Source organism: Gobio gobio (assembly GCF_949357685.1).
Source record: "Gobio gobio genome assembly, chromosome: 24".
In the NCBI taxonomy this organism is placed as follows: domain Eukaryota; kingdom Metazoa; phylum Chordata; class Actinopteri; order Cypriniformes; family Gobionidae; genus Gobio; species Gobio gobio.
This window is the reverse complement of record NC_137120.1, coordinates 15,145,875-15,173,583: the sequence shown is the minus strand read 5'-3', so window position 1 is coordinate 15,173,583 and position 27,709 is coordinate 15,145,875. Positions and strand designations below refer to the sequence as shown.

Here is a 27,709-nt window from a genome sequence, read left to right as displayed (position 1 = left end):
GTTTCCCCATTTAGTCAGGTTGGCTAAAAGCTACCTTGGAGTCCCAGCAACATAATTTTCGTAGCTTGTTACGAAATAAAAAAAAATTCTCACCTCAGAAAACCGCTTTCATGTCCTGTCTGCCGTTGTGCCGCACTCGTAGCGCACTCTCGGCTCAAATGCGGCCGCGCGCGCTCCATATCACTTCATGAGCATGCAACGTTTCGTTGTCAATTCGTAAGTCATGAAATAAAAGTAAAGTACCAATAAATCCCGTAACTGGTTCGACGGGTGTTAGCTGGGAAGGCATGCAGGCTTGATGTTCATCTGGAGCAGTTTTCTTGTTTCATTAATGACGTATTGTGTATTCGCCATGGTAACTGTTGTTTCCATAACCCCAAAATGCCACTTTATTTTGTTTATTTTCAAATTAGTGTGGTGGCTACTTAATTGTATTAACAAAAACGACTATTTAATTGCTTTAACTTATAGGCCTGTTTATTCTTCAGTATCAGTCATATTCATACAATGAATGTGTTTAAAATAAATAGGCTACAGTGGGACATTACGTGTGTGATTTAATTTTTATTAAATGTGTTTTTTTTTGTATTATGGTAAATGGTCAAATTATTTATTTAATTTTAGTTTACTCCGGTATGCTAACTGCTCTAAAGAAAACAAGAAGCCAATGTATAAAGTTAACAAGTTAAATTATTGCTGTTGTTATTATTAAGTTAAAAGTGAATCTAGTGTTGTTATTACTGATGCCCTGCCATGAACCATGACTCCACAGCAAACAGAACCGAATCGTTACACCCCTAAGCAACACACATCTGTTTCATTAGATATCCAGTAATGAACAACACAGACTTTAAGGAAAATTCTACCAAAAATGGTTCACACATGGTTATAAGCTAAAATGTGGTTGGGTTTATAGCACAAAAATGGAAAATATAAAGTTTTATTGCACAAAACATTTCTCTGAGGACCATTTTTGCACATAAAAATGTAAAACAAACTTTTCCCCGTATAGGTCCACTCGTGTTTGTATGACGGATGAGAAACTGAGACCAAACCACCAAAAGGTGTAGTAATTTATTCATGAAGAGAAATGAATATAGACTACTTATAAACGAGGGTGAGCAGAAAGAGATATTTACAGTAAAGCAACATTAAAAGGCAATCAGACATTAGTAACAGTTCACGTTGTGTTATCAAAAACTAATCCCTCCAACTCCTCCTTACCAACTTATTTCCTACTTACAGTACATAAATGATGTTAAACTAAGATCTCGTGAGTGACTGATATTAGAACGCTTCCACTGTTAATGATCGAACTAAAACTGACGTCCTGTCGACGTATGGATCATAAAGTGTCATTGCGTCGTATAAAACATGCAGTTGTTTGCGATGGGATGAGTCCGAAAGCACGGATTACATTCCCAGGGGTGGCGTTCATCTGCGGAGGTTGGTGCGTAGTAAATTTCGCAGCATCTTTAGAAGGGAAATCGTGATTTGTATCAAACTTTGCTAAATTCTGACTGATAAACTGAGTGATTGTGAAATGTATGGGAATCTCTGAAGAGTCTGCGTTTACGCGTCGGCCTCCATGTCGTCGGGACGGCCCTGCTGCAGCTGCACGACGACCGTTTCCACCGTGACCTCCTCCTCGCTGTCGCTGGTGTCGCTGCGCTCGTCGTAGTCCGACGACTCCACGTCGTGCTGGGACGGCGAGCCGGACATGGTGCCGAAGGAATGGGCGCTAGTAGAGGCCAGAGATCGCAGCAGGGGTGTGTTCTCCGAAACTTCGTTCTCCTCGTCACCGGAGTCGGACTCCGAGTCGGAGTCGCCGTCAGACGGCACGACCTTCTGCTTGCACACCGGACAGGTCTTCTTGGTTTTGGTCAGCCACGGGTCAACACACTTGCAGTGATAGGCTGATGATCGGTGTAGAGAGAGTTAGTGCGAGATACTGACAAACATGAGAATCCTTTTCATTTATTCATAACTCGTTTAACAATTCAACTAACTTTAAATGTATCTTAAAGGGACAGTTTACCCTAAAATGAAGTCATTTACTCACCCTGGCGTTGAAATGTGATACTCCGTTCTTTATTTTATGGATTAAAAAATTTAAATAATTTGTTTTATTTATTTTTTTGTATTTAAGTATTTACAGAAATTAAGCAAACCAGTTTAATTTAGCTTGTAATTTGTTTATTTTCCTTCTTTTTATTTAAAGTCGGCGTGAAACGTAAGTTGAGATCGTCTTTTTCTCCTTATTGTGACGTATATCCGGGTGAAACGGCTTCTGAAATTAGAAAAAATGTAGGGCGAGGCTTGATTTCATCCTTCGGGAATTGATTGGATCGTTGGAAGTTGGGCGTTGCTAACGAAATGGAGGCACATTTGAATGCCAGTTTGCACTCAGTTGTGGAGAAAAACTCGATCTATCTCTTAAATAAATGTATTTTCTCTCTAAATCTTTTCCACATATATTACTGAGCATATTTCCTCACTATTAGCTGGTTTATGCTGCAGATTTAACTAATTTTAAGCCTTTTATGGCTTTATTTCTGTACAACTTTTTTCTCAGCTCTCCCTTATAAGGGGGGGCGTGCCGTAAGCGCGTTCAAACACGCTGCATTCCTAAGTGCGAGCCGTCATGACAAGCTGTTTGTCACACTATATTGAGTAATTTTTACATACAAAAAGCTTCTATTTCTCATATATTTATCTCTTTTTGCCTCAAGTCCTTCCTGAAAAAGGTATTGTGTACACCGAGAAAAATGCGCCTAACCACCATATTGCTACGATCAGTGACAGGTTTCTGAGAGGCGGTGCAGAAATGAGACCGCGGGCGAAAACCACGCCTCGTGCCATAGCACATGACCGGGAGAGAAGAGAAGTCGTTTCGATGGGGGAGGGAAAGTTAACGTATCTGATTAAAGATTATAAGGGTAAATTCATTTTTTTTAATTACTGAAGTGCACAGATAAATCAGTTATAGTAATCACTACAATATTACATATAAAAATACAAATTGTAAAATTTGATTTCAGGCCGTCTTTAAATAATTCATAATTTACTAATTATTGTATTTAATAATTTAGCCTACTTAATTTTGTTATCACGTTAAATGATGCGCTCGAAATGTGAATCATTGTCTGTCCATCATTTTGCGTGACCATAAAGAAAAATGCCACATCAATATTGAAAATATTTGCATCTTAAACCATGAGGGGGGCCAGTGGATATCATATCGCAAGTGCAAACTTTGCGCAAGAGTTATGCCGGTGAAGAAGTCTCAAACGCCAGTCAATTATTCACTACAGAAACTGAAAGTAAAAACGACCCGAGTTTATACCATCTGACGCTACATTAACGGTGCATAATCTCTTAGAGACGATGAGAGATTAATACAATTTATTTTCTTAATATTTCACTCGTGGCCCATTGTGGAAAAAAAATCGAGATGCATGTTAAACAAGTTGTTTTTGAAATGAGGAGTACGCTCAAACTAATCGCAGCACATTGGTTATGCGTTGATGCGCTGTGAAATATTGCAGGGCATATTAATTTAATAATAAAAGTAGCCTAATCATAATATTAGTTTAGTACGCTTCCGTGCCCGTCCGCTGCTCCTCTGTGAAGGGTTAAACGGCATTTCATTTCTGAAGCTCATTCTGTTCAGCGCTCAACCCAGAATGCCCTTTGTGACATTTGCTGGCTCAAATATAGGCCTATCTGAAATAAGTAGCTAGGGCTGCGCCCAACTAAAGCTTTTTTTCTAGTAGTTGTTCATTTAAGACGTTGTTCACGCGGCGCCGGCACCTCCATGTCATTGTCTGCTGTATTTGCTTATTATTTATTTAATCCAGGCAACTGGTTGATAAAACATTGATTAAAATGAATATACAATTTATATTTTATATATTATATTTTGATCTATTTAACACATCTTTGCTGAAAGTATTTAAAAAAAGAAAGAAAAATTATACTGATCCCAAACTTTTAAACGGTAGTGTATATTTCTATTTTATTTTATTTTATTTCTAGTAATGTTAAAAATTCAGCTTTGATCACAGGATTAAATTACAGTTTAAAGTATATTAAAATAGAAAACTATTATTTTAAAATTTAATATTTCACAATATTAATGTATTTTGATCAAATAAATGCGGGCTTTATGAGCATAAGAGACTTCTTTTAAAAACATAAAAAATAGTAATGTTCCCAAACTTTTCACCAGTATTGTATGTGTATGTATATGTGTTTAAATTACTATAATTATTATTTGGCAATTTTATGTCCTTTGGTTGATTTATATATATATATATATATATATATATTTATTATAGTATAATATAGCCAAATAATAATTATAGTAATTTGTGCGTGTGTGTGAGTATGTATGTATGTATGTATGTATGTATGTATGTATGTATGTATGTATGTATGTATGTATGTATGTATGTATGTATGTATGTATGTATGTATGTATGTATGTATGTATGTATGTATGTATGTATATATGTATGTATGTATGTATGTATGTATGTGTATGTATGTATGTGTATATATATGTATGTGTATATATATATATATATATATTAGTTAAATGTTTTCACAATGCCTTAATTTAATTAATTGCATTTCTTTATAAATTCTGCAACTACATCGATTTTACCACAAAAAAGTATTTGCTTTTCTATTTTAATTTAGTTTTCTATGGTAATCAAGCGAGACTGTAGATAGAGCTGAACTTGCTCTGAATCCAGAACATCTGTCTTTAAATCCATCACAGCTGAAGTGAAGCGCGAGACACTCACCGTGTGAGCAGGGCAGGACCCGCAGCTTCTCGCCCTCCTCATACTCGTCCAGACAGATCGCGCACACATCATAAGAGTCACCTACAACACATCCACAGAAAAAAATCTCATATACATATTTTCACACTGAATCTCCAAATGAATGTAGAAACAAGACGTATACTTAGAGTATATGACCAATGGCATCTTTCTACTCAGTGAATGGAGTTCAGCTACTGATATCTTTATTATTCCTCAATGTCTAGTGATCAAACGAGTGATTTTAGCCTCTCAACATTGCAGTATATTTGAAAGTCATCATTTTAAGGCTTTTTTTATTTCCGTCAGCTTAAAAACTGGCTGCCCTGAATGAAGGAAAACATTCCAGTCTCAGGAATCTGTCCTGCCCTCCCTGACATTCCTCAGCGTTTTCACTGACGGTCAGTGTTTACACCAGCAGCCGCGTCTGACCGTATATGGACACGCTTATATCCGTCACTACAGGACGCCAGCGGCTTCATTTCTGCTCAAAGCTTCAGGTTCTTTGGAAGAGTTTACATGGCACCAATCCACCATCACAACTCTGAAGCGAATGACCTCGCAGAGCACATTCTTCATGCGTTCAGAACTGATAATGTTTGTGCTCTAGGATCAAACCTAGTACACTGTTCGAAAGACATTTCATAATGCAGTTTGCCATCAGCGGCATATCCAATATATTATAGTATAATTAGTTTTTTCCAACATTACACACCGATCAGGCATAACATTACCATGTCCTAATTAGGGCTGCACAATATATCAAAATATCGCGATATGCATATCGCAACGGCACGCAAATATCTGAATGATTTTAATAGGCTACTTCAACATTGTGAAAAGTGTACGTTTTAGGTCAACGCATATAGCAGAGAATAGACTGGGCACGCGACTGTTACTTATGTGACTTGCTTGACGTTAAAAAGAGTAACTGGGCCTCATTCATGAAACGTTCATAAATATATGAGCAAATTCCGAGTAATTGCGCGTAAAACTCTCCTCCAGATTCACAAATGCTTCGTATACCACAGATTCGGTAGTTAAATGAGTGTGTATTAATGAATTGCAAATTGCAGTGAACTGCGCCGTCACTGCAGAGAGCTGGTAGAGTGTGTGTGCACGGTCATACGACAGGAAACACACACTCGCTCAGTGGGACTGCAGCGGGCAGCAGAACCGATGAATCAGCACAGCGGGCGGATGAAGAAAACCTGCGAGTCAGCGCAGAGGACGGTGGAAACACACACACACATTTGCTGTGCTTTATCTGTGTGAAGGGAATTAGTGCGTGTGTTGAGAATGATATGGGGTAAGATGTGTCAGCGGGTTGATCTAGCAAACTTGAGGGGATGTATCATTAGCCAAAGTAAAACATCTTCGTTTTAGACAAGCTGGCTCACTCATATCCATATATTTTGCATAAAGAAAATAAAGGCTTTTAAGTATGTGTCCTGTTGGCATTTACGTATAATGTGGTAGATAAATGATCCACATGGCATCTGGTAAATAGATGAGATGGAACACATGACCTTCACACTGATATGACTGAATATCTGAAGCGTATCGGACACTTTCTGCCTCATGAAATCTCACACACCTTTCATCTGAAAGAGGATCCGCCAACACAGGTGGCTGTAACCTAAATCCTGACCCGAACAGTGAAAGTGACGTCTGACACCTCCTTCAGGAGAAACAATGGCCCAACATTTCAACTGAACGTGTTTATAAGGACCGCACTATGACTGAACAGGAAGCTCATTCATGCAGGCTCACAGTCAATGGTCCTGGTGTTGATTTGGTTGTAAAATGGCTTGATGATTCACTGTGAGGAGGTGGAGATGCCGAGAGCTCCAGCGTGGGAGGGGAATTCCACATTCACCCACATTCGTCACGTGTCCACAATGCCAGGCTGTCCGTCCCGCATGGAAAACACACAATGCTGATGGCCAGCAACATCAAAATAAAGAGGCTCAAGTTTCATTAAGACATCAGTAAAGTAACCCATGTGTCTCCAGTGGTTTAACCTCAATTTTATGAAGTTACGCGAGTGCCTTAAACACAATTTAATATTTTGTTAATAAAGTGGTAATCTCGGATGCGTGTTCTTGCAGCAACTCTGACGGCAACACAACTCGCGTGTCAAGGTACTTTTGTTAATGCGTAACGGAGATTCATATTTTGTAAATAAAGTGGCAAATTGTGTTTAAGGCACTCAATTTCATAAAATTGAGGTTAAACCACTGGAGTCACATGGGTAATTTGATGATGTTTTTACTGCCTTTCTGGGGCTTGAAAGTGGTAGTTGTGTAGCTGTCAATGGAGGGGTCAGAGAGCTCTCGGATTTCATTAAAAAGATCTTCATTTGTGTTCCAAAGATGAACAAAGGTCTTATGGGTTTGGAATGACATGAGGGAGAGGAATTAAAGGAACACTCCACTTTTTTTGAAAATCGCCTCATTTTACAAGTCCCCTAGAGTTAAATAGTTGAGTTTTACCGTTTTTGAATCCATTCAGCCGATCTTTGTATCCGGCGGTAGCACTTTTAGCATAGCTTAGCATACATCATTGATTCTGATCAGTCCATTAGCATCTCATTCAAAAAATGACCAAAGACACTTTCAACATTTTTCCTATTTAAAACTTGACTCTTCTACAGTTGCATTGTGTGCTAAGACCAACTGAAAATGAAAAGTTGCGATTTTCTACACCTATATGGCTAGGAACTACTTTCTCATTCCTGCGTAATAGTCGCGGATCTTCGCGGCCGTACCATGGCTGCAGCAGCACAATGATGGAATGCCGCGCCTGAAAGTAGCCCCCAGCTAGGTAACTTTCAATGTGACCGGCACTAAGTTTGTGTAGTTGCAGAGAGAGTTTCAGGCTTGCAGCCGACAAATTGTGTTGTGGATTTACCTGTGTGTTTAGCCATGGTTCTGTGTGTTGTAAAGGGCTGTGATAGTAAGTCAAAGGTGTATACTACCACCATGTTTCACAGAATACCAACGAATCATTGCGCCGCTGCAGCCATGGTACAGCCGCGAAGATCCGCGACTATTACGCAGGAATGAGAAAGTAGTTCCTAGCCATATAGGTGTAGAAAATCGCAACTTTTCATTTTCAGTTGGTCTTAGCACACGATGTAACTGTAGAAGAGTCAAGTTTTAAATAGGAAAAATATTAAAAAATTTCTTTGGTCATTTTTTGAATGAGATGCTAATGGACTGATTAGAATCAATGATGAATGCTAAGCTATGCTAAAAGTGCTAACGCCAGATACAAAGATCGGCTGAATGGATTCAAAAATGGTAAAACTCAACTATTTAATAACAGAATTTACATTTTTGGGTGAACTAACCCTTTAAATATAAGCAATAAGTGAAATAACTTAAAAACACTGCATTTTCCAACAACACACCAACCAGACCATCATGAACTTAGAAATCAGATTTTCCTTGAGCTTTTGACAGGAGATTATCATACTATAAAGGCCTGTTCACATCGGGACGATTTTTGCGCGTTTATCGCCGGCGTTTAAAGGGGGGGTGAAATGCTGTTTCATGCATACTGAGGTTTTTACACTGTTAAATACTTGGATTCCCATGCTAAACATGGACAAAGTTTCAAAAATGGACGTTTGATGGAGTATTTCTGTGCCAAAAATACTCCTTCCGGTTTCTCACAAGTTTCGGAAAGTTTTTTTTACGAGTATGGGCCTATGTGACGTCAAATGGGGCGGAATTTCCTTATACCGGTCCTAAGGGCACTTCTCCCGGAAGGGCGTGCACGCACCCGTAGACCAGAGCGAGAGAGCGAAAGCAGTACGCCCATCAAAGCGCTTTGCTCGGCTGCGCTGCAGTCGCAGGACTTCACGACATCAACAATGTCACCAAAGAAGTGTGTTTTTGGTTGTCAGGGCAAGACAACCCTGTACAGCAGGGGTCTCCACACTCGGTCCTGGAGGGCCGCTGTCCTGCAGAGTTTAGCTCCAACCTCAAATAAACACACCTGAACCTGCTAATCAGTGTCTTACAAGGCCCTAGTTAGACATTGATTAGCTGGTTCAGGTGTGTTTAATTGGGGTTGGAGCTAAACTCTGCAGGACAGCGGCCCTCCAGGACTGAGTGAGGAGACCCCTGCTGTACAGCTTCCCAAAGAACCCAGCGTTAATGGAACAGTGGATGGGGTTTGTTTTTCTGGAGCAGCAACGGAGTTATGCAAGTGTTTTTGTTTGTTCCTGTATTTCGGCGACGATCGTTTTATAAACAAGGCCGGGTTCAACTCCGGATTTGTAGCTCGTCTAATGCTGAAAAATGGAGCAGTCCCAGCGATTAAGGTTCACGGTCATGTGTTGGAAGCAGGCGGTGAGTAAAACTGCTTCAAATGTCTGTGTGTTATGAACTATCGACTTGTTCATTCAAATACGCTACTATTCCATTGTTTTTCTATGTAAACACGCACTAGTCTGACGTGCAAAACCGTTACGCTTGCTACTGCTAACATTAAATCACATATAATAGTCCATAAACCAAATCACGTCCTCATAAACCACGAGTAAACACACAAATGTTGTAAAACTCGTGCATGACAAGCCGCTAAGCAAGTATATACAGTTACAGTAAGTTACATACCATAGAGACGTCCTGCTGTAGTCGTCGTTGCTGCTTCTTCTGTTCAATTTTAGCCTCTAGATCTGATTCTGGATCATATATGTATGGCTAAATCTGATTGATCTCCATGGTTTATTTAGAATAATGTTTTTCTCCACGTTTAAGGATGTCACAGCTTTCAGACGCTCTCAACGCAATAGCTGCGTGCACTCGTGATTCTTTAGCTCCGCCCACACGATACACCTCCATCCACTCGGTTTTTTTCGGAAAGACTCAGTACAGCCTATCTTTCTTTTATAAATAAAACAAAACTAAAGACTTTTCGGAGATATGAAGGATGCAGTACTACTCTATAGGTACTCAAGATTGACATGAGATTGACCCCCCCTGAGTGTTATGATATGATTCATGTACAGAAATATATAGATGCTGGAGCTGTCAATCAAACAATATAACTATTATATTGAATAATATTATTTCAATGTAAATCAGCTGTTTTCTATGTGAATATATAGTAAAGTGTGATTTCCAGCATCATTACTCCAGTCTTCAGTGTCACATGGGTCACGTTCACACAGCAGCAGAATACGGTAGTCAGTCCTGTATTTTTTGTATGAGGGATTTTATGTACGTGAACCCTGAACCACAATGCATGCTCAGTGTATGATCACATGTCTTACCTTTCTTAAACTTGTGAATGGGGAGTTTCTTCAGCTGGTCCTTGCGTAAGCGACTTCTCCGGGCTCTATGTCTGTCCTGTACGAACTTTGTGATCTGACATTAAAAGGATTTAAACGTGTCAGTCCAAACTAATATATTCTCATATTTTGTCTGTGTTACACACAATACTGCCTCACCATGAAAACTACAATGAGGATGAGGCAGATTCCAACGATGATGAGGAACGGGATCAGGTAATATTCCAGAGGCAAACTGAAGTCCGGCATGAGAATCACATGACCACTAAAAACACAAAGCAAGACTCTGAGTGTGTGTGATACTGCTTTTAAACAACAGGTCTATAAAGAAGAACTTGCTCCTGTTGATCACTTTATATGTGTCGACCTTTTAGTTGTTTACGGAGTCATTTTTTTCAGAGAATACAGCCTAAAGTTTAATGTGGGAAAACAGTTTGGTAATATGTTATATTTCCAGACTTTCCTCATGTCATATGACTGGAGGAGTGCCCCCGGAGCAGATGTTTGTGTTCGGAACAGTGCAGTGTTCAGTCCCTCACCCTTTCTCATAGATGTAATCCTCTTTCAGAGAGTTGGCCGCTTCTTCACCAATAAACACTGAGGGAATGTCGATCTGTTTCAGAATATCCACTGCAAAAACACAAACATTCTGTAAACAAACCCTTATGAAATGACTGTTATGAGTGTGTTTTAACATTTTAAAAGAAGTCGGTTTTGATTTGATCTACACTTTAAAGGGATAATCATTTCACATAAATAAACAAACAAATGAGAATTGTCTTTGTCCTTCCTCCTCCCCAGCTCCACCTGTCTATCGATCCTACACTCCATTCTTATCAATAAAATGCTGTTAAATCTGTGGAGAGTTGGGCTCATTGAAATATAATTACATTAGTGTTGTCACAATACTGGAATTTTTTACTTTCATACGATACCTTGAAAAATATTGATATTCAATACCATTTTTGATACCACAGGGAAAACTGCCATATATATATATATATATATATATATATATTTGTTTTATTATCTCATAATTTGTTTGATAATTTGGGTAATGTTGTTGCAATAGTTTAAACACAGCACGGGGAGGCTTTTTTTGAAACTCTGAACTAAAGAAAAGTAATAATCAGGGTTCCCACACCTTGGCTAACTCAAGGATTTAATGTGGGGACACATTTCAAGTGACAGCAAGGTTACATCGTGTTACCTTGTACGATACATTGTTATAGTTTTCATGTGTCAAACTATGCAAAAAAGCATTTTTTTGCATTTATTTTTGGCCATATGACAGATCTGATATTCTATTTGTCGTATTTCTGTTTTGCATAAAACTGAAGAATATTCGGTACATCCTATACTGTATTCTGAAATGATCTGATATTAACTTTTGCATGGATTTGATTGAAAAGAGCTTAGGCTCATGTAACCAGAAGTTTGAAGATATATGAATATGCTTTTTAAGTTTTTCTTGTCTCATGGGTTTACATGGGATCTTAACAAGCAAAGCAATTCAGCATTAGATTAAATAAAATATTTGGGCAACAGATTATCACAAATGTTTTATGTTTATTGAACACAATATACAGTCATTGACTGAACATATTTGTGTTTGGTGTAACACGTAAATGCGCGTAACTATCGTAAATCAAGCAAGCTAGTATGCATAGGCCACGAAATGTAGGAGAAATAACATTAGCGGACTGGAGGGAATAATATGGAATTTTTTCCAGAAAACTACTTGCACAAAATAAATTCAAGCACTTTCAAGGACCAGCCTCTATGTGTGTTTATTTTCACAAACTTTCCAGGGCCTTGACATTTTTTTTTTTAAGATTCACAAACTTTCAAGGACCCGTGGAAACCCTGAATAAAATAAGAAATAAACAAAACAGACTAAAAATGCAAATTAAATAAGACACAGCTTTAAGTTTTTCAGTGGGTCTAACAGTATTCAGGTAAAAAACACTAGAGAAATTAAAGTGATCAAATGTAAAATAACTGGATATTCTTCACTGTTAAAATTAAATACAGTTTAATGCTTACAATTAAAATTATTAAATATATTTAGTCAAGAGCAGCAAGTGATTTTCCCTTTTTCTTTTGTTCTTTGATGAACATGACAGACAGCAACAGGTTTATTAGGCTACTATCACTTTAAGAGTTTATGCACAGATCCAATATACTGATACACATGCGTTTTCTAAACTATTTTCGACTGTTTTTACCTGAGTACTCGCCAACGACAAGATGGGCATCATTTTGTTTGTATTTGACCGTTTAAGCGCAATAAGCCAAGAAAAATCTCAATTAGGTACTCGCAAGCTGTTTGAGAGGTGGCTTTATGTGTGCGCCACTTGCATAGATCAGAGGTCCACTTTTGGTAAGAGTGCGAAACCTGCACAAATTGATAAAATGAAGCACAATAACCGCAAACCCGTGCTGAACGTCAGGCTGTGTAACATTATTCAACCAGAACGAATGAAAGGAGTGAGTGACAGGAGGCGGGTGTGTGTCAATTCACCGTCAGAGAGATGAGAGCGAGAAAGGGCAACTGTGTCGGTGTATTACTATGGCGGAAAATGAGTATTGGAACCGTTTCAGATATTTCAGTAACACTAGATATTTTGCAGAATGTTTTAGTTGATATAATGAACGTCAATGGGGTCCAAAGTTGACAGGATTATGGTGAGTAAATGATGCACTGTTCCTTTAAAATAGTACACGATGTAACTATACACATCACAACATGCAAATAGGAAAATGTTGGCGTTATTTTGTCACTTATTGAGCAGTAGGCTAGCTGGAGCCGTTTACCTCCAGTCTTTGTGCTAAGCTAGGCTAGCGGTGGGTGCGTCAGACAGAGTTACGGCACGCACAGAGATGAGAATGGTATGCATGGACTTATCTAACTCTCCCCCAGAATAAGCTAAACGTCCAAAAGTCGGCGTGTTCCTTTAAGAACGCTGAAGGTTGGTCCTGACATAACATTCCCAGTTGAGCGGCATCACGCCCCGGTCAGAATACATAAATACAGCTCTGGTTATTAGCAGCGGCCTGTGAATCGCAGCATTGTCCCACAGCAGAACACATGAGCGCATGTCTCCGCTGCATGCTTCATGCATCCGTGTGCAGAACTTACGATCATTGGATCCCATGCTGATTAAGTCATCGGAGTCCACATTGTGGACAATCGCCGCCTTGTAGCCGGCCTTCTGCGCGTGGAGGACCTGAAGAAGGACGAGGACAGAGGCATTGTGTTCAGACACACACACACACACACACACACACACACACATGGTCTTGTATGACACATGTATGGCTTGACGATCACACAAGAGCATTTGTGTCAGTGTTTTCTTGTCTCGATTAAGGTTTTGTGAGCCTCACACAGCGGCCACTCCTGGCAGAACTGAGACTTACAAGGTCAGACTGTCAATTTTAACCCAACCTAAATCTCTTGAAGATATATTCCAGCGTGGTATTATTGTGTTTGATAAAGTCTGTGTGTGATTAGTGATCAGTGAATGTTTGCAGACAGAGATAAGAGCGATCAAGACATTCCTTTGACATAAAAACACACACCCATGCCACGTGAAGGTCACAGATATAATGACAAACTATTTGAATGGATTGAATTAGAACAATATTAAAATACTGCAGAACTTCTATGCTTTTTATACTTTATTATTCCACCATCCTTAAAAAGGTGCACAAACTCCCCAGCGCTATAGATGATTAACTTTGTCCAGCGGTTTATTGTGCGACAGGAAGTCCTGCAGGTGAACACTAACCTCTTGACGTCTTTGCATATGATTTGCCAGCAGCGTGACACACGTGCGCACTGAAGCACGTCTTGAAGAGCGCGGGCAGTTTTGCATTTAGCAGAGCATTTGCGTACTTGGACAGAGACGTTTCTTTGTTACCCTTGTTTGTATTTTTAGTAGCAGTAGTAGGACATTTTTAATACAAGTTATACATTATAACAAAAAGCTATAATTGATTAAAAAAAAGGCTTTTAAAAAAAATGTATTTAGACAGTTTATCATTTATAATAGATTATTTAAAATTGATCAAAGAAATATGATTATAACAAACACAGCATTTAAACATTTTAATTCATAAAAAGATATAATTAATAAAATGTATTTATATATATATAAAAATAATAAAAATGTATTTAACTACAAAAATAAAAATTTAAAACTACAAAAGAAAATCTACATTGTAAAATGAGAAATTCTAAAAAATAATGTATAATTAATTAATTAATAATATTATTTTATAATATATATATATTTTTTATAATTTACAAAAATATTATAAATTAATATTTTGAATTGGCTTAAGTTTTAGTCATTTTGTTAAACATTTTATAATTTATAATAAACTATTTATAAATTATTTAAAAAAAAAATATATATATATATATATATAAATTATAAAAATGCATATAAAAATGTATAACTGTATTAAAAAAGTGCAAAGTGTAAAAAGTTAATTTATTAAAACAATTAATTTATAAAAAATAATTTATGATTAATGAATTAATTAATACCATCATTTATGAACAACTTATATAATTTATAATATATTTTATTTATAATTTACATAAAATGTATAAATTAATATTTTGAATTTTATTTCAGTTTTAGTAATTTTTTTAAACATTTATAAAAAATCTAATAATTTATTGAAGACAAACACAGCATTTAAACATTTTAATTCATAAAACATATAATTAATAAAATGTATTTATATATATATATATATATATATATATATATATATATATATATATATATATATATATATATATATATATATATATATATATATATATATATATATATATATATATATATATATATATATATATAACAATTATAAAAATGCATTTAACTACAAAAATAAAAATGTATAATTGTATAAACAAAAATGTTCTTTATAATTTACAAAAAATATATAAATTAATATTTAGATGTTTTAGTCATTTTGTTAAACATTTTATAATTTATAATAAATAATTTATAATTTATTTAAAAAAATATTACAGATATATAATTATAACAAACACAGCATTTAAACATTTTAATTCATAAAAAGATATAATTATTAAAATGTATATATATATATATATATATATATATATAAATTATAAGAATGCATTTAACCAAAAAAATGTGTGTAACTGTATAAAAACATCAACATTGTAAAATGTAAAGTTTTAATTTATATATATATATATATATATATATATATATATATATATATATATATATATATATATATACAATTAATTAATGAATTAATGATTTATGAATACTATCATTTATGAACAAATTATATAATTTATAACATATTTTATTTATAATTTACAAAAATAATGATAAATTGAATTGCCTTAAGTTTTATCTTGTTGTGTTTTTATTTCAGTTTAAGTAAATGCATTAACTAACGGGACATTATTGTAAAGTGTTACCATAAATATTAGGAAACACTTTATTTTACAGTGTCATTGTTATGTGTTACATGTAGTTACTATAATAAAAACTAAACCAAGCCCTAATATTTCTCAGTACTTAAATATCTCATTCCACCGTAACAATGTAACCCATGAGATGATCTGCGTGGATGACTTCATGTTACACTACTACAGATCTGGGAGTGTTTCTCTGGCTCTCTGTGAGGGAATGATGAGGTGTGTGTGATCCTCAAACCTTGATGTCAAAGTTGCAGTCGAAGCGCTTGATGAGCACGATGAAGGCACTGGAGAGGTTGTCCCTCAGGGGTGGAGGGTCGATCGGCACGCAGGCATTCTCAGGACGCGCACCGATCAGGAAGCCCTGCGGACACGACAAACATCAGCTCAGGCGGACACAAGATCCCAACAGCACCCTCTGCTGAGCCAGACACACGGTAACAATGTCTGACACACTACCAGCCTCATGGAGAAGAGCTTCCGCCAGTGTCACGGCACTTCCTGTGTTTGAGGAACGGGTTATTGAGCCATGAGGCCAGCACATGACTGAGCACTGAGGGCGACACTAACACTCCCAATCAAAGGAAAACACCACATGACCAGAGCATTAAACACACAACATATCATCCTTTCTTCCTTCAGTTTCATGCACATTCTCTCATCTAACAGAAAAACACCTTATTTGTGTAAAAAAATATATATATTAATTTAATAAATGTAAATCTCTAAATCTTAATTTTTTCATATGTACATTATAATTACTTAAGTTTATTTAGACAGAATATGGAATTTTAATAATCAGCCATAACACAATCGTTATTAATACATAATTATATATATTTTTAAAAGTTACATTTTTATTGTTGTAACTTGTGATGCTTAAAATCACTTGTTTAAAACGTTTGATTTTTATGATTTGTTTGTTTAGACAATAAAGTGTTAATTTTAACATCATTATTATTATTAAATGATTGTATTAAATAAGTATTAATAAAATGAATATCTATTTTCATGCATTACATTGCTGTGATGCCTAAACTAGTTTAAAACATTAGATTTTAATGTTTTATTTTTATCTTAATTAGACAAAATAGTATGAAATTTTAATAATCTCCTAAAACTGTTTTTATAATTAAATACATTTTAAATAAAAGTAATTGGTATTAAATTTAAAAAAATTATATAAAATATTTCATCCTTTGTATTTTAATGCTGTGATGATTACATCCACGTGTTTAAAACTTTGCTTTGAATGTTTTATTTTTGTGGGTTTTTTAGACAAAATAGTACAGTTATTGTTATTAATGAATAATTATATTAAACACGTATTATTTAAAGCATAATATCAAATAATGAATTATATTAAATAATGAAAGATACATTTTTCATGCTTTAACTTGTATGCTTATGCTTGTTGTAATGTCTAAATTCACTTGTGCTATATAAATGTAATATTATATAGAATTAATAACTAGCCATAACATAATTGTTTTTATTAAACAATTTCATGAAATATTTAATAAATGATTATAAACTGTTTAAAACATTTGATTTTAGGGTTGATTTTTTTATTCAGACAAAATAGTATATTTTAATATCAGCCATTTATTGTTACCAATCAGAGCACAGCAGACCAATCACAGCAGACTGGGTCATCTGACCAATCAGAGTAGAGTGGACCAATCACAGCAGACTGGGTCATCTGACCAATCAGAGTAGAGTGGACCAATCACAGCAGACTGGGTCATCTGACCAATCAGAGTAGAGTGGACCAATCACAGCAGACTGGGTCATCTGACCAATCAGAGTAGAGCAGACCAATCACAGCAGACTGGGTCATCTGACCAATCAGAGTAGAGTAGACCAATCGCAGCAGACTGGGTCATCTGACCAATCAGAGTAGAGTGGACCAATCACAGCAGACTGGGTCATCTGACCAATCAGAGCAGAGCAGACCAATCACAGCAGACTGGGTCATCTGACCAATCAGAGCAGAGCAGACCAATCACAGCAGACTGGGTCATCTGACCAATCAGAGCGGAGTAGACCAATCACAGCAGACCGGGTCAACTGACCAATCAGAGTAGAGTGGACCAATCACAGCAGACTGGGTCATCTGACCAATCAGAGCGGAGTAGACCAATCACAGCAGACCGGGTCAACTGACCAATCAGAGTAGAGTGGACCAATCACAGCAGACTGGGTCATCTGACCAATCAGAGTAGAGTGGACCAATCACAGCAGACTGGGTCATCTGACCAATCAGAGTAGAGTGGACCAATCACAGCAGACTGGGTCATCTGACCAATCAGAGTAGAGTGGACCAATCACAGCAGACTGGGTCATCTGACCAATCAGAGTAGAGTGGACCAATCACAGCAGACTGGGTCATCTGACCAATCAGAGTAGAGTGGACCAATCACAGCAGACTGGGTCATCTGACCAATCAGAGTAGAGTGGACCAATCACAGCAGACTGGGTCATCTGACCAATCAGAGTAGAGTAGACCAATCACAGCAGACTGGGTCATCTGACCAATCAGAGTAGAGTAGACCAATCACAGCAGACTGGGTCATCTGACCAATCAGAGCAGAGTAGACCAATCACAACAAGATAATTATAATTATGGTATTATGGTAAGTTAATTATGCTATCATTAAATAATTATAATAAATAATTAATTTAACTGTTTAATTAATATTTTGATTAATTGTAAAATGGGTGCTTTTCTACAGAGGATGCTATGAATTATTAATTTTGTTACGCTTTGGTTTTTAATTATTTTTTTAATATTTCTATTTAGCTTTAATTTATTTCAGTCTTGGTTTTGGAACATTTCAAAGTTTATATTTGCATTTTATTTTAATTCAGGTATATTTAAATTAAACAGGTATTTCTGTGCTGGACCCTAAAGCTGCTGATCTGGGACCAGGGGCCCTCAGAGGCAATAATATATTCAGAGCCAATCACGATGCACACATGAAAGCAACTGTAGCCCCAGTTTCAGGAAGTGGTTAACCCTCCTTCCTGCTCCAGCCGCTGCGGTGCCTCGGCTCAGGTTTGATCATGACTCTCAGATGGGCTGCCATGTTCCACAACACAGGCCAGCCTGAGCCGGATTAACTCCCAGCACAGTGCTGAGCAGAACAGATGAAGATAAGTGCATTACACTGCGTCCAGAGGAACAGGACAAAGGTCAGCGCTGTTGCCTAGGAACTCAAATGAAAAATCTGGCTGCTGACCTCTACAAATCACTTTTGCTTGAGCTGACAGATGGAGAAACCTCTGAATGAGGAAGTGACTCAGATGTGAAGTAATGTTTCACCAGCACATCATGAGTGAGTGTCAGTGGATCAGGAACAGAAAATGAGCCTCAAGATCTTCAATCAACTGGACAAGTTTTGTGTAACTTACAATGTTGATTATGCTCTGATTGGTCAGATGACCCAGTCTGTTATGATTGGTCCACTCTACTCGGATTGGTCAGATGACCCAGTCTGTTATGATTGGTCAACTCTGCTCTGATTGGTCAGATGACCCAGTCTGTTGTGATTGGTCTACTCTGCTCTGATTGGTCAGATGGCCCAGTCTGTTGTGATTGGTCTACTCTGCTCTGATTGGTCAGATGGCCCAGTCTGTTGTGATTGGTCTACTCTGCTCTGATTGGTCAGATGGCCCAGTCTGTTGTGATTGGTCTACTCTGCTCTGATTGGCCAGATGGCCCAGTCTGTTGTGATTGGTCTACTCTATTCTGACTAATTTCAGGCAGTTCAGAATCGGTTTCCTCTTTTGGAGAGAATAACTCCATTTATCTGCACTTTGATCTTTAAAACTTTGCAGACCTATTATATTCACAAGCAGCTCTACTACACACTACATGAAAGGTTATATCCGAAAAAGCATAATGGGGGCGCTCTACAACACGTCTCATCGACGTCTGGTGTCTTATTATAGTGTTTCCTTAAGATCTGTCATTCAGGCAACCGCTTTCAGAAATAAGAAGGTATGCACATTAACATCTCCAATGGTTTTTCTGCTTTGAGGTCATCAGCTCTGCAGATGAGAGTACGGTTTCACATTAGCGCATGAGTGCAGCAGTTCTGGGTCAATCATCTCCACTCATCACATGGAACAGGGTCAGTGCTGCTACCAGACTCACTGAACTCGCCTCGGTCACCAACGCTGAGGTCCAGGGGTCAGGTCAAACGAGCTATTTTTAAAGGCTAGCCCCTTTTCCAGTGTCAGAGTGCGGGTAACCAATCTGGAACACCTGGCGTATGCATCAATTCTCCTGCCGTGCACATCTGGCTGTCATGACCACTTATAGTGTGAACTTCATACACACACCTGATGAAGCACTCATTCGTCTGATTATTCTAAACAAATATTGCACAGATTTTACATACACTAACATTCAAAAGTTTGGTGTCGGGTTTTATTGTTTGAAGGAGTCTCTTCTGCTCACCAACGCTGCATTAATTTGATCAAAAATACAATAAAAACAGTGAAATATTACTCCGATGTAAAACAGATGTTTTCTATGTGAATATATAGTAACGTGTAATTTATTCCACAACAAACTCACCTTCAGTCCTTCACTGGGCAGCCGGTAGCCAAATCGAGCTGGTAGGTCATCAAAGTTCTCCGTTTTATTGTCAAATGAATACTGAAAAACAACCACAACCATAAATTACTGTCCCACAACCATGTGTTTAAAAGTTGCATATGCATTTACTGTTGCAGGTCAGGTGTTAGAAACTCACAGCCGATATATCAGCCTCCACGGGCAGGAGATTGAGGAAGGCAAATATCTGAACCGTGAAAATGGTGTAAATCTGTGTGGCAGAGAGCATCAGCATCCCCAAAGAGAGCAGCATCTTAAGATCTGCTTCAATTACACCTGCAAATACAGAAAAAACGTCAACAGGAAGTTCCCTTCAAAGCCATTTCCTGCTTCTGAGGGCCAATTCAACCCTGTTTGTCCGCTCAAAGGAAGCAGATGGAAAAAATCCAGTATTGTGTACACTTTTAAGAGCCCTCTGAAAAAGTGGGCACTGATGAAATAATCTTTATAATATAATGAGGCACTAGCAATTTGCTTTCAGCTTGCAAATATGCAGCTACAGGGCTAATGGGACCATCATGATAACCAGCCAAACATTGATCGTGTCAATATTTATTGATCAACAATGGTCTGAATTTAAGGCTGAATTAGCACGAACAATCAAAAAATAAAACAATATTTTTGTAATACCGTTTGTTGAAGTAAAAAAACACAGGTAGGCAACGCCCACATTTAGTAAATCACGCCTACTTTTAATAAACCACGCCTGTATTTAGTAAACCACACCCACATTAAGTAGACCATGCCCACGTACTCATAACCCATTTATTGCTGAAGAAAAACAGCTAAAGTAGCAATTTTCAATGTACTAAACTGTGTTAAAACTAATGATAAACGAATAATACAAGTTAAAAAAAATAATGAGTTGGCCAGGGGCGGGGCAAAACAGCTTAAACGTCATCTATAGTTGTTCTTTAGTACCTATACATTTTATTAATCCATTATATTTAGTATTAAAATACAGTTCCTTGTAAAGTTTGACTACAGTTTATAAACAGACTTTTGGAGAAAAAAAACTACTTATTTAAACCATTTTAAGGCATCCATCTAAATGCTTATCCCTTTTTATAGTTGTAAAATATCTAATTTACTCATCTGACCACGCAAACACGTCCATTTCATACTCTTAACAGCATATTGTACAAACAACGGGCTGCAAAAAATAAACAGTCCACCATTTAAAATGGTTACATATACAGTATTAAACTGCCATCTGCATATTTTTAACTCAAACTGACTTGTAATGTCGCAAATCACATTGGTATTAGCACGCTGGCTAACACGCTTAGCTTAACGAACTGCTCTGCGTCTACATAACATTACCAAAGTCTGCACGCGAGCATGCCATTATAAAACATATCGATGTTCACTTACAGGATAAAATGAGAAATGATCACAGAGAGCTGCAAATCATCCAAACGACGTGACTGTACCTCTATCAGCAAAGATATATTTAAAACAACAGAACTACAGGATGAATCAGCGACTTACCATTACATTAGATTGCGTGCTTTGGTCCTGGTATATAATAAACACCAATGACATTACAGTTGAGTGAAATTATAGGCTTCAAACTGCTCGTACGAGCTCATATGGTTGGCAGGCCAGACAGAATGTCAACAGTGAGCCAAACACACACTCACTCACGCGCTCTCCTGCTGAACACACACACACAGCGCCCTCTAGCGGGATCAGCTCCTCCTGACTCAATCACACACAGCGCCCTCTAGCGCGCTGACCCTGGATCAACTAGAGATTAGTAATATTCAATACTATTTAGGGCGGATAGTATGCACATTGGGATGCTATGGAAACTATGTACCTTAATTAAACAGTTTAGTAATCAATAAAAAAGGAATTTATGCCTGTGTGATATTACGCTGTGGCCACATTGGACTAGTGGTTATGAAAATGGATGGATGATTCAGCTGTGGGCGCCATCTTCTGGTGACACGTGGGATTTCATTCAGCACAACCTTCATAGTGCATTATGGGTATTCTCTAGCCATTGAGCGTACACTCGTAATGCATGAGTGCACTTGATAATGTCCACTATGGTTTTGGACACCACTACAAATGTCTGTCCCCTCAAATAGTGCAGGGGTTCTCAACCCTGGTCCCCGAGGCCCAGTCAAACACACCTTCAGGATTACTAGAAAGCTACAGGCAGGTGAGTTTGATCAAGGTTCGAGCTAAACTCTTTAGGACAGTTGGCCTCGAGGACCAGGGTTGAGAACCCCTGCCCTACACTATATTGCCAAAAGTTTTGGGACGCCTGCCTTTACATGCACATGAACTTTAATGACACCGCTCCCTTTACAGCTATAACAGCTTCAACTCTTCTGGGAAGGCTTTCCACAAGGTTTAGGAGTGTGTTTATGGGATTTTTTCACCATTCTTCTAGAAGCGCATTTGTGAGGTCAGGCACTGATGTTGGACGAGAAGGCCTGGCTGTAGTCTCCGCTCTAATTCATCCCAAAGGTGTTCTTGCAAGTAGTGTTGTAGTACTCGAGACCGGTCTTAAGACCATTTTTTGAAGGTCTTGGTCTTGTCTCGGTCTCGACTGCATTTCTCGACTGCATTTCTCGGTCTTGTCTTGGTCTCGGATTTGGAGGACTCGGGATTTTATCTAAAGACCAGTCAAGACCACAACAGCAAGGATATCACTAAATTGCCGGTGCATTGTCTGATTTAACATCATTAATGTGATCTGATGTAAAAATGTACAGCTTAAAATGCAATCAATAACTTCTTTATTCAAAATCAATGCAGCATTGTCTCAAAAATGCCCAAAATTAGATTGAGATTTAGTTTTTTTTACATAACATAGAATATAATTAAGCAATATCGCAAGAGCAAGAGAGCTATTTTCATGAATATAAGCGTGATTGCAAATGATATTGATTTATAACAACTGCTTTGAACAAATCGGTTGAATAAAGGATTCTGTAACTGTTAAATAATGTTTATGTTTTAATGTTAAATTAATCTGAACATTATTTATGCAGGTGTAATTATACAATTCAGATGGAACTTCTGTGCCATGAATTTTATTGTTAGTGATTTGATTGGTAACAGCGCTATAGTGTCTTACTATCCTATTTGTATTTATTCATTAAATATAAGACATTTCTCAGACAGTAGATATGGATCTTTTAGATGAATTTAAGGAGTGCTGGTCTGGTTTTGGTCTTGACTCGGTCTCGTCTTGTCTTGGTCTTGTCTTGGTCTCGGCACACGCTGGTCTTGGTCTTGTCTTGGTCTCGGTTTAGGTGGTCTTGACTACAACACTACTTGCAAGTACCGTTCTCCTGGCAACCGCCAAACCATGACTTGTCCATCGGATTACCAGACAGAGAAGTGTGATTGGTCAATCCAGAGAACACGAGTGCTCTAGAGTCCAGTGGAGGCGTGCTTTAGATCACTGCATCCGACGCTTTGCATTGAATTTGCTGATGTAAGGTGCAGCTGCTCGGCAATGGAAACCCATTCCATGAAGTTCTCTACTTACTGTTCTTCTTGAGCTAATCTGAAGGCGACGAGAAGTTTGGAGGTCTGTAGCTATTGACTCTGCAGAAAGTTGGTGAGTTCTGCTCACTGTGCACCTCAGCATGCGCTGACCCCGCTCTGTGATTTTACGTGGCCAACCACTTTGTGGCTGAGCTGCTGTTGTTCCCAATTGCTTCCATTTTGATATAATACCACTAACAGTTGACCGTGGAATGTTTAGTAGTGAGGAAATTAGAAGCGTCTGCATGTCTAAGTGCTTGATTTTATACACCTGTGGCCATGGGTGCAGGGTGGTAGCCCTCCAGGACCAGGGTTGGACACCCCTGATTTAGGGTATAGGGGCAATTTCGGACACAGCCATTGAATTTTGTTGTGTGACAGTAAATCACTGTTTGTGGATACCATAGAAATTAATGAGAAGTGACGTAAACTGAATCATACATGCCGCGCAATTGCCTGCGACTTCTTTTATAAAACAGCATTTACTTTCAGTGTAAACTCAAAAAATACATAAATCCAAAACAAATGTTTAAAGCTCCAGTCCGTAACTTTTTGCGCTCTAGCGGTTAAAGGTGAACTATGTAGGATTTTTACAGTAAAATATCCAGAAACCACTAGGCCAGTGTTATATATTTTGTTCAGTTGAGTACTTAGAATATCCCAAATGTTTCCAACTATTTGTAAATCGTGAGAAATTGCTATTTTAACCGAGGAACCGGGACGTGTGAGCTATGCGTGTGAGGGAGTCGCCTGTCGATTGCGTCATATCTGCGTTCACCCTCGGTTTCCGGTTTTATTCAGTGAAACACTTTACTCTCACTGCAGTGTGAACAAGTGTCATAGCAGCCGCCGAGCGAACGTCATAACTTCCTTTTCAACACACTCAGATATATCTAATATGATAAACAGAGTTGCGTTACCTCATACTCATGACTGGAAAAGAGGAAGTGGCGCCGGCAACCGTGTCATAATAAAAGTCCCGCCGGCGACTATGCCATAATAACAGTCCCGCTCTTCAATGGCTCCTGCGGCCTTGCTCAGCTCCACAACACTCGGTCCTGCTCTGCTTCATACTACAGTAATGTTAATAATCGCATCCATGAACATGATTTCTGCCCGAGTCCTATCCTGACTCTTTTCCACCGGCTGTGAGGTGAAGACCACATGTCCCAAGATTCTGCGCTCAAACGTGGCGTCATCAAACTACGCCTTTGTTTTGAACAGGCGACCTCTAGTGGACGGAAAAGTTACATAGTGTAGCTTTAATAAACAGAACTGCATGTGTCTTGCGGAAGAATATTGCAGCCGGAGCTACTTCTCTCTGTTTATGTCTATAGCGAGTCACGCAGGGACTGTGCTCCTCCGCAGCAGTTCCTACCAGACCGGTCTGAAATAGTCCCAATATAAACACTTATTATAAGTGTACCATAATGATTCAGGGTAAGACAAAAACACAGTTTGGAAAATGGAATCATGTTGTACATTCTCATTATATAATTTTTGTAAATCTTGAACACAAAAAAGTTACGGACAGCAGCTTTAAGAACACACGTTTAAGATTAGCCAATAGGTTGTCGATTCATTAAATGATATTTCCTCACAAAAGTGGTTTATTCTGTGTAGTGTAGACTCTCCTCCATTGACATCCATAAAACATTTCCTCGTCTCCTTCCCTGCAGAGGTGAACAAAGTACACAACTCCATTACTTGAGTAAAAGTAAAAGTACTATTGGTTAAATATTATTCCATTACAAGTGAAAGAAGTAAAGATAGATTTTTACTTAAGTAAAAGTGCAGAAGTACTTGCTTTTAAAAGTACTTAAGTATCAAAAGTAAAAGTAAACGCATTATTTTATTATTGTTGCATTGTTGTATGAATGCACGCTGTTCCATCGTGGTGGTTTAAGCCAGTCATGCTCCATCTGACATGCTAGCATATCTTGAACTTAAAAGTTACAAAGCTCTTATCAAAATCAAAATCATACTAGAAAAGAAAGGTTTCTACATTGTGTTTATTTGACAGGATTATGTAAAAATCCTGTTAACATTAGTTAACATGATTAGCCCAACTACGTTTTTGCATGCTAACTAATATCACTGTTGAACGTTACCTATGCGTTAGCGCTGTATCCACAAGGCTATGGCAACTTGGCGGGTAAATCAATGAAAATCATTTGACCAACCATACTTCATACCAGTGTTAATTTTGACACCAAATTTTGATTTAGTTTTAGTCAGTCTTTTGACTATAACATTTTAGGCATCTGAATTGTTTTAGTTTTAGTCTAGTTTTAATTGACTATAATAAGATTTTTGTAGATTCAAAAGACTAAAATTCAGTACTTGTGGTCTGGCGTCTGAGAGGCAGCTTTCTGTGTGTACTTTCGTGTCGTCGCACTTTCTCAGACTTGAGCAGACTTCTGAATTTTAACTTTTAAGTATGACTATGGTTGCGCGCACTGCGTCTGGGAACTGCCGCCTTCTATTTTGCCATCAATTGATTGGTGTTCAAAAAATACTTGGAAATCATTGAACTTCATGTGATCCTACAAGAGTGATTACTGATAGGCTGTCTGCAAAAAAACAAAAAAAAAACACGAATCACGTTTTAAAGAAAACAAATCATCCACTGACTTTCAAAGCAGCTGCGACTTTCTACTTCGAGGGCCTTGATAGAAATGTAGTGGAGTAAAAAGTACGATATTTGTCTTTCAAATGTAGTGAAGTAAAAGTCATAAGTTTCCAGAAAAGACGCTACTCAAGGAAAGTACAGATACTAAAAAAGTGTTCTTAAGTACAGAACTTAAGTAAATGTACTTAGTTACTGTCCACCTCTGCTTCCCTGCATACCAGTGTTAGCAAGAAGGCGTGCCTTTAACCACTTAAACTCAGGGACCCTGTACATCATTAAGTATATACTTTAAATGTTAAATGTCTGTGGAGGAGCTCTGACCTCATATGTGGTACCATTTGAAAGCTTAGCATGTCTACTTGCTGGAGACATGCATCACATTGGCATTTGTTTTACACAAAGTAACTTATTTACACAAAAGTGGTTTATTCAGTGTAGTGTAGAGTCTCCTCCTTTGACATCCATAAAAAATGTCCTCTCGTCTCCTTCCCTGCGTACCACAGTGAAAGCAAGAAGGCGTGACACAGCTCTCTCTAGGCTAGCACTGACGCAGGATCAGCTCCTCTGGACTCAACGTCACTAATAAAGGAACTAATACCTGTTGGGGGCATAGACGTCTATGTTTGGGGGTTTCCAATCTTTTAGATACCACGGTCCACCAAATATTATCCTCCTTGTGCCAGGGACCCCCTCACTTAAATCCAAAAGGCAGCTATTTGCATGTATAAAGACCCAATGTATACATTTATTTTAACCCCCCCAGAATTTTTTTACAGAAATTTGAGGCCCCCATGTATGAAGACCCAATTAATACTGTGAAATATTGATTTTATAAATTAAATTATATTATAAACCATTACATTTATTTTACCCATAAATAATGTACTGTTATTTTTAATTAATTATTTCAATTTTAGCTACTCTTTTTCCTTGAATCCTAGGCTGAATCCGAAATCACCCCCATACCCATATTTCATTATTTGAAAGGACAACCATTTGTAGTGGTGTCTGAATTAACCATAGTGGACGTTATTGAGTGCACTCATTCAATCCCACATTGCACCACGATAACGAGCCGATGTACACTCAACAGCTGTCTGAAATCACTTGTTTTCATTCACTCCTTCAAGTGAACTATTAGTGGACTAACGTGAAATACTAATGTGGAATAGTGAATGAAAGTTTAGGGCAGGGGTCTCCAAACTCGGTCTTGGAGGGCCGCTGTCCTGCAGAGTTTAGCTCCAACCCCAATTAAACACACCTGAACCAGCTAATCAGTGTCTTTCTAGGACCGTGCAAGACCTTGATTAGCTGGTTCAGGTCTGTT

The 27,709-nt window shown here is 37.8% G+C and overlaps 1 protein-coding gene across 1 annotated transcript; it reads right to left on the bottom strand.

The window, feature by feature from the left end:
* Positions 1-591: 591 nt before the first annotated feature.
* rnf13 (ring finger protein 13) lies at positions 592-21,948 on the bottom strand. Its single transcript, XM_079808250.1, has 10 exons — positions 21,732-21,948; positions 20,380-20,516; positions 20,202-20,282; positions 15,855-15,980; positions 13,277-13,364; positions 10,674-10,764; positions 10,294-10,399; positions 10,117-10,210; positions 4,812-4,892; positions 592-1,916 (listed from the first exon to the last, which is right to left on the bottom strand). Exons 2-10 carry the CDS (start codon positions 20,491-20,493, stop codon positions 1,573-1,575), a joined length of 1,125 nt encoding a protein of 374 aa, XP_079664376.1. The 5' UTR covers positions 20,494-20,516; positions 21,732-21,948; the 3' UTR covers positions 592-1,572.
* Between the last annotated feature and the right edge of the window lie 5,761 nt (positions 21,949-27,709).

Bases quoted from the DNA above. Each gene is read 5' to 3' on its own strand.
- rnf13 (XM_079808250.1), bottom strand. From the start codon at position 20,493: ATGCTGCTCTCTTTGGGGATGCTGATGCTCTCTGCCACACAGATTTAC. The intron at 15,981-20,201 runs GTGAGTTTGTTG...TCGTGTCCGCAG, and splicing joins TGCCCAGTGAAGGACTGAAG to GGCTTCCTGATCGGTGCGCG. The intron at 10,400-10,673 runs GTGAGGGACTGA...TTGTGTTTTTAG, and splicing joins GATTACATCTATGAGAAAGG to TGGTCATGTGATTCTCATGC.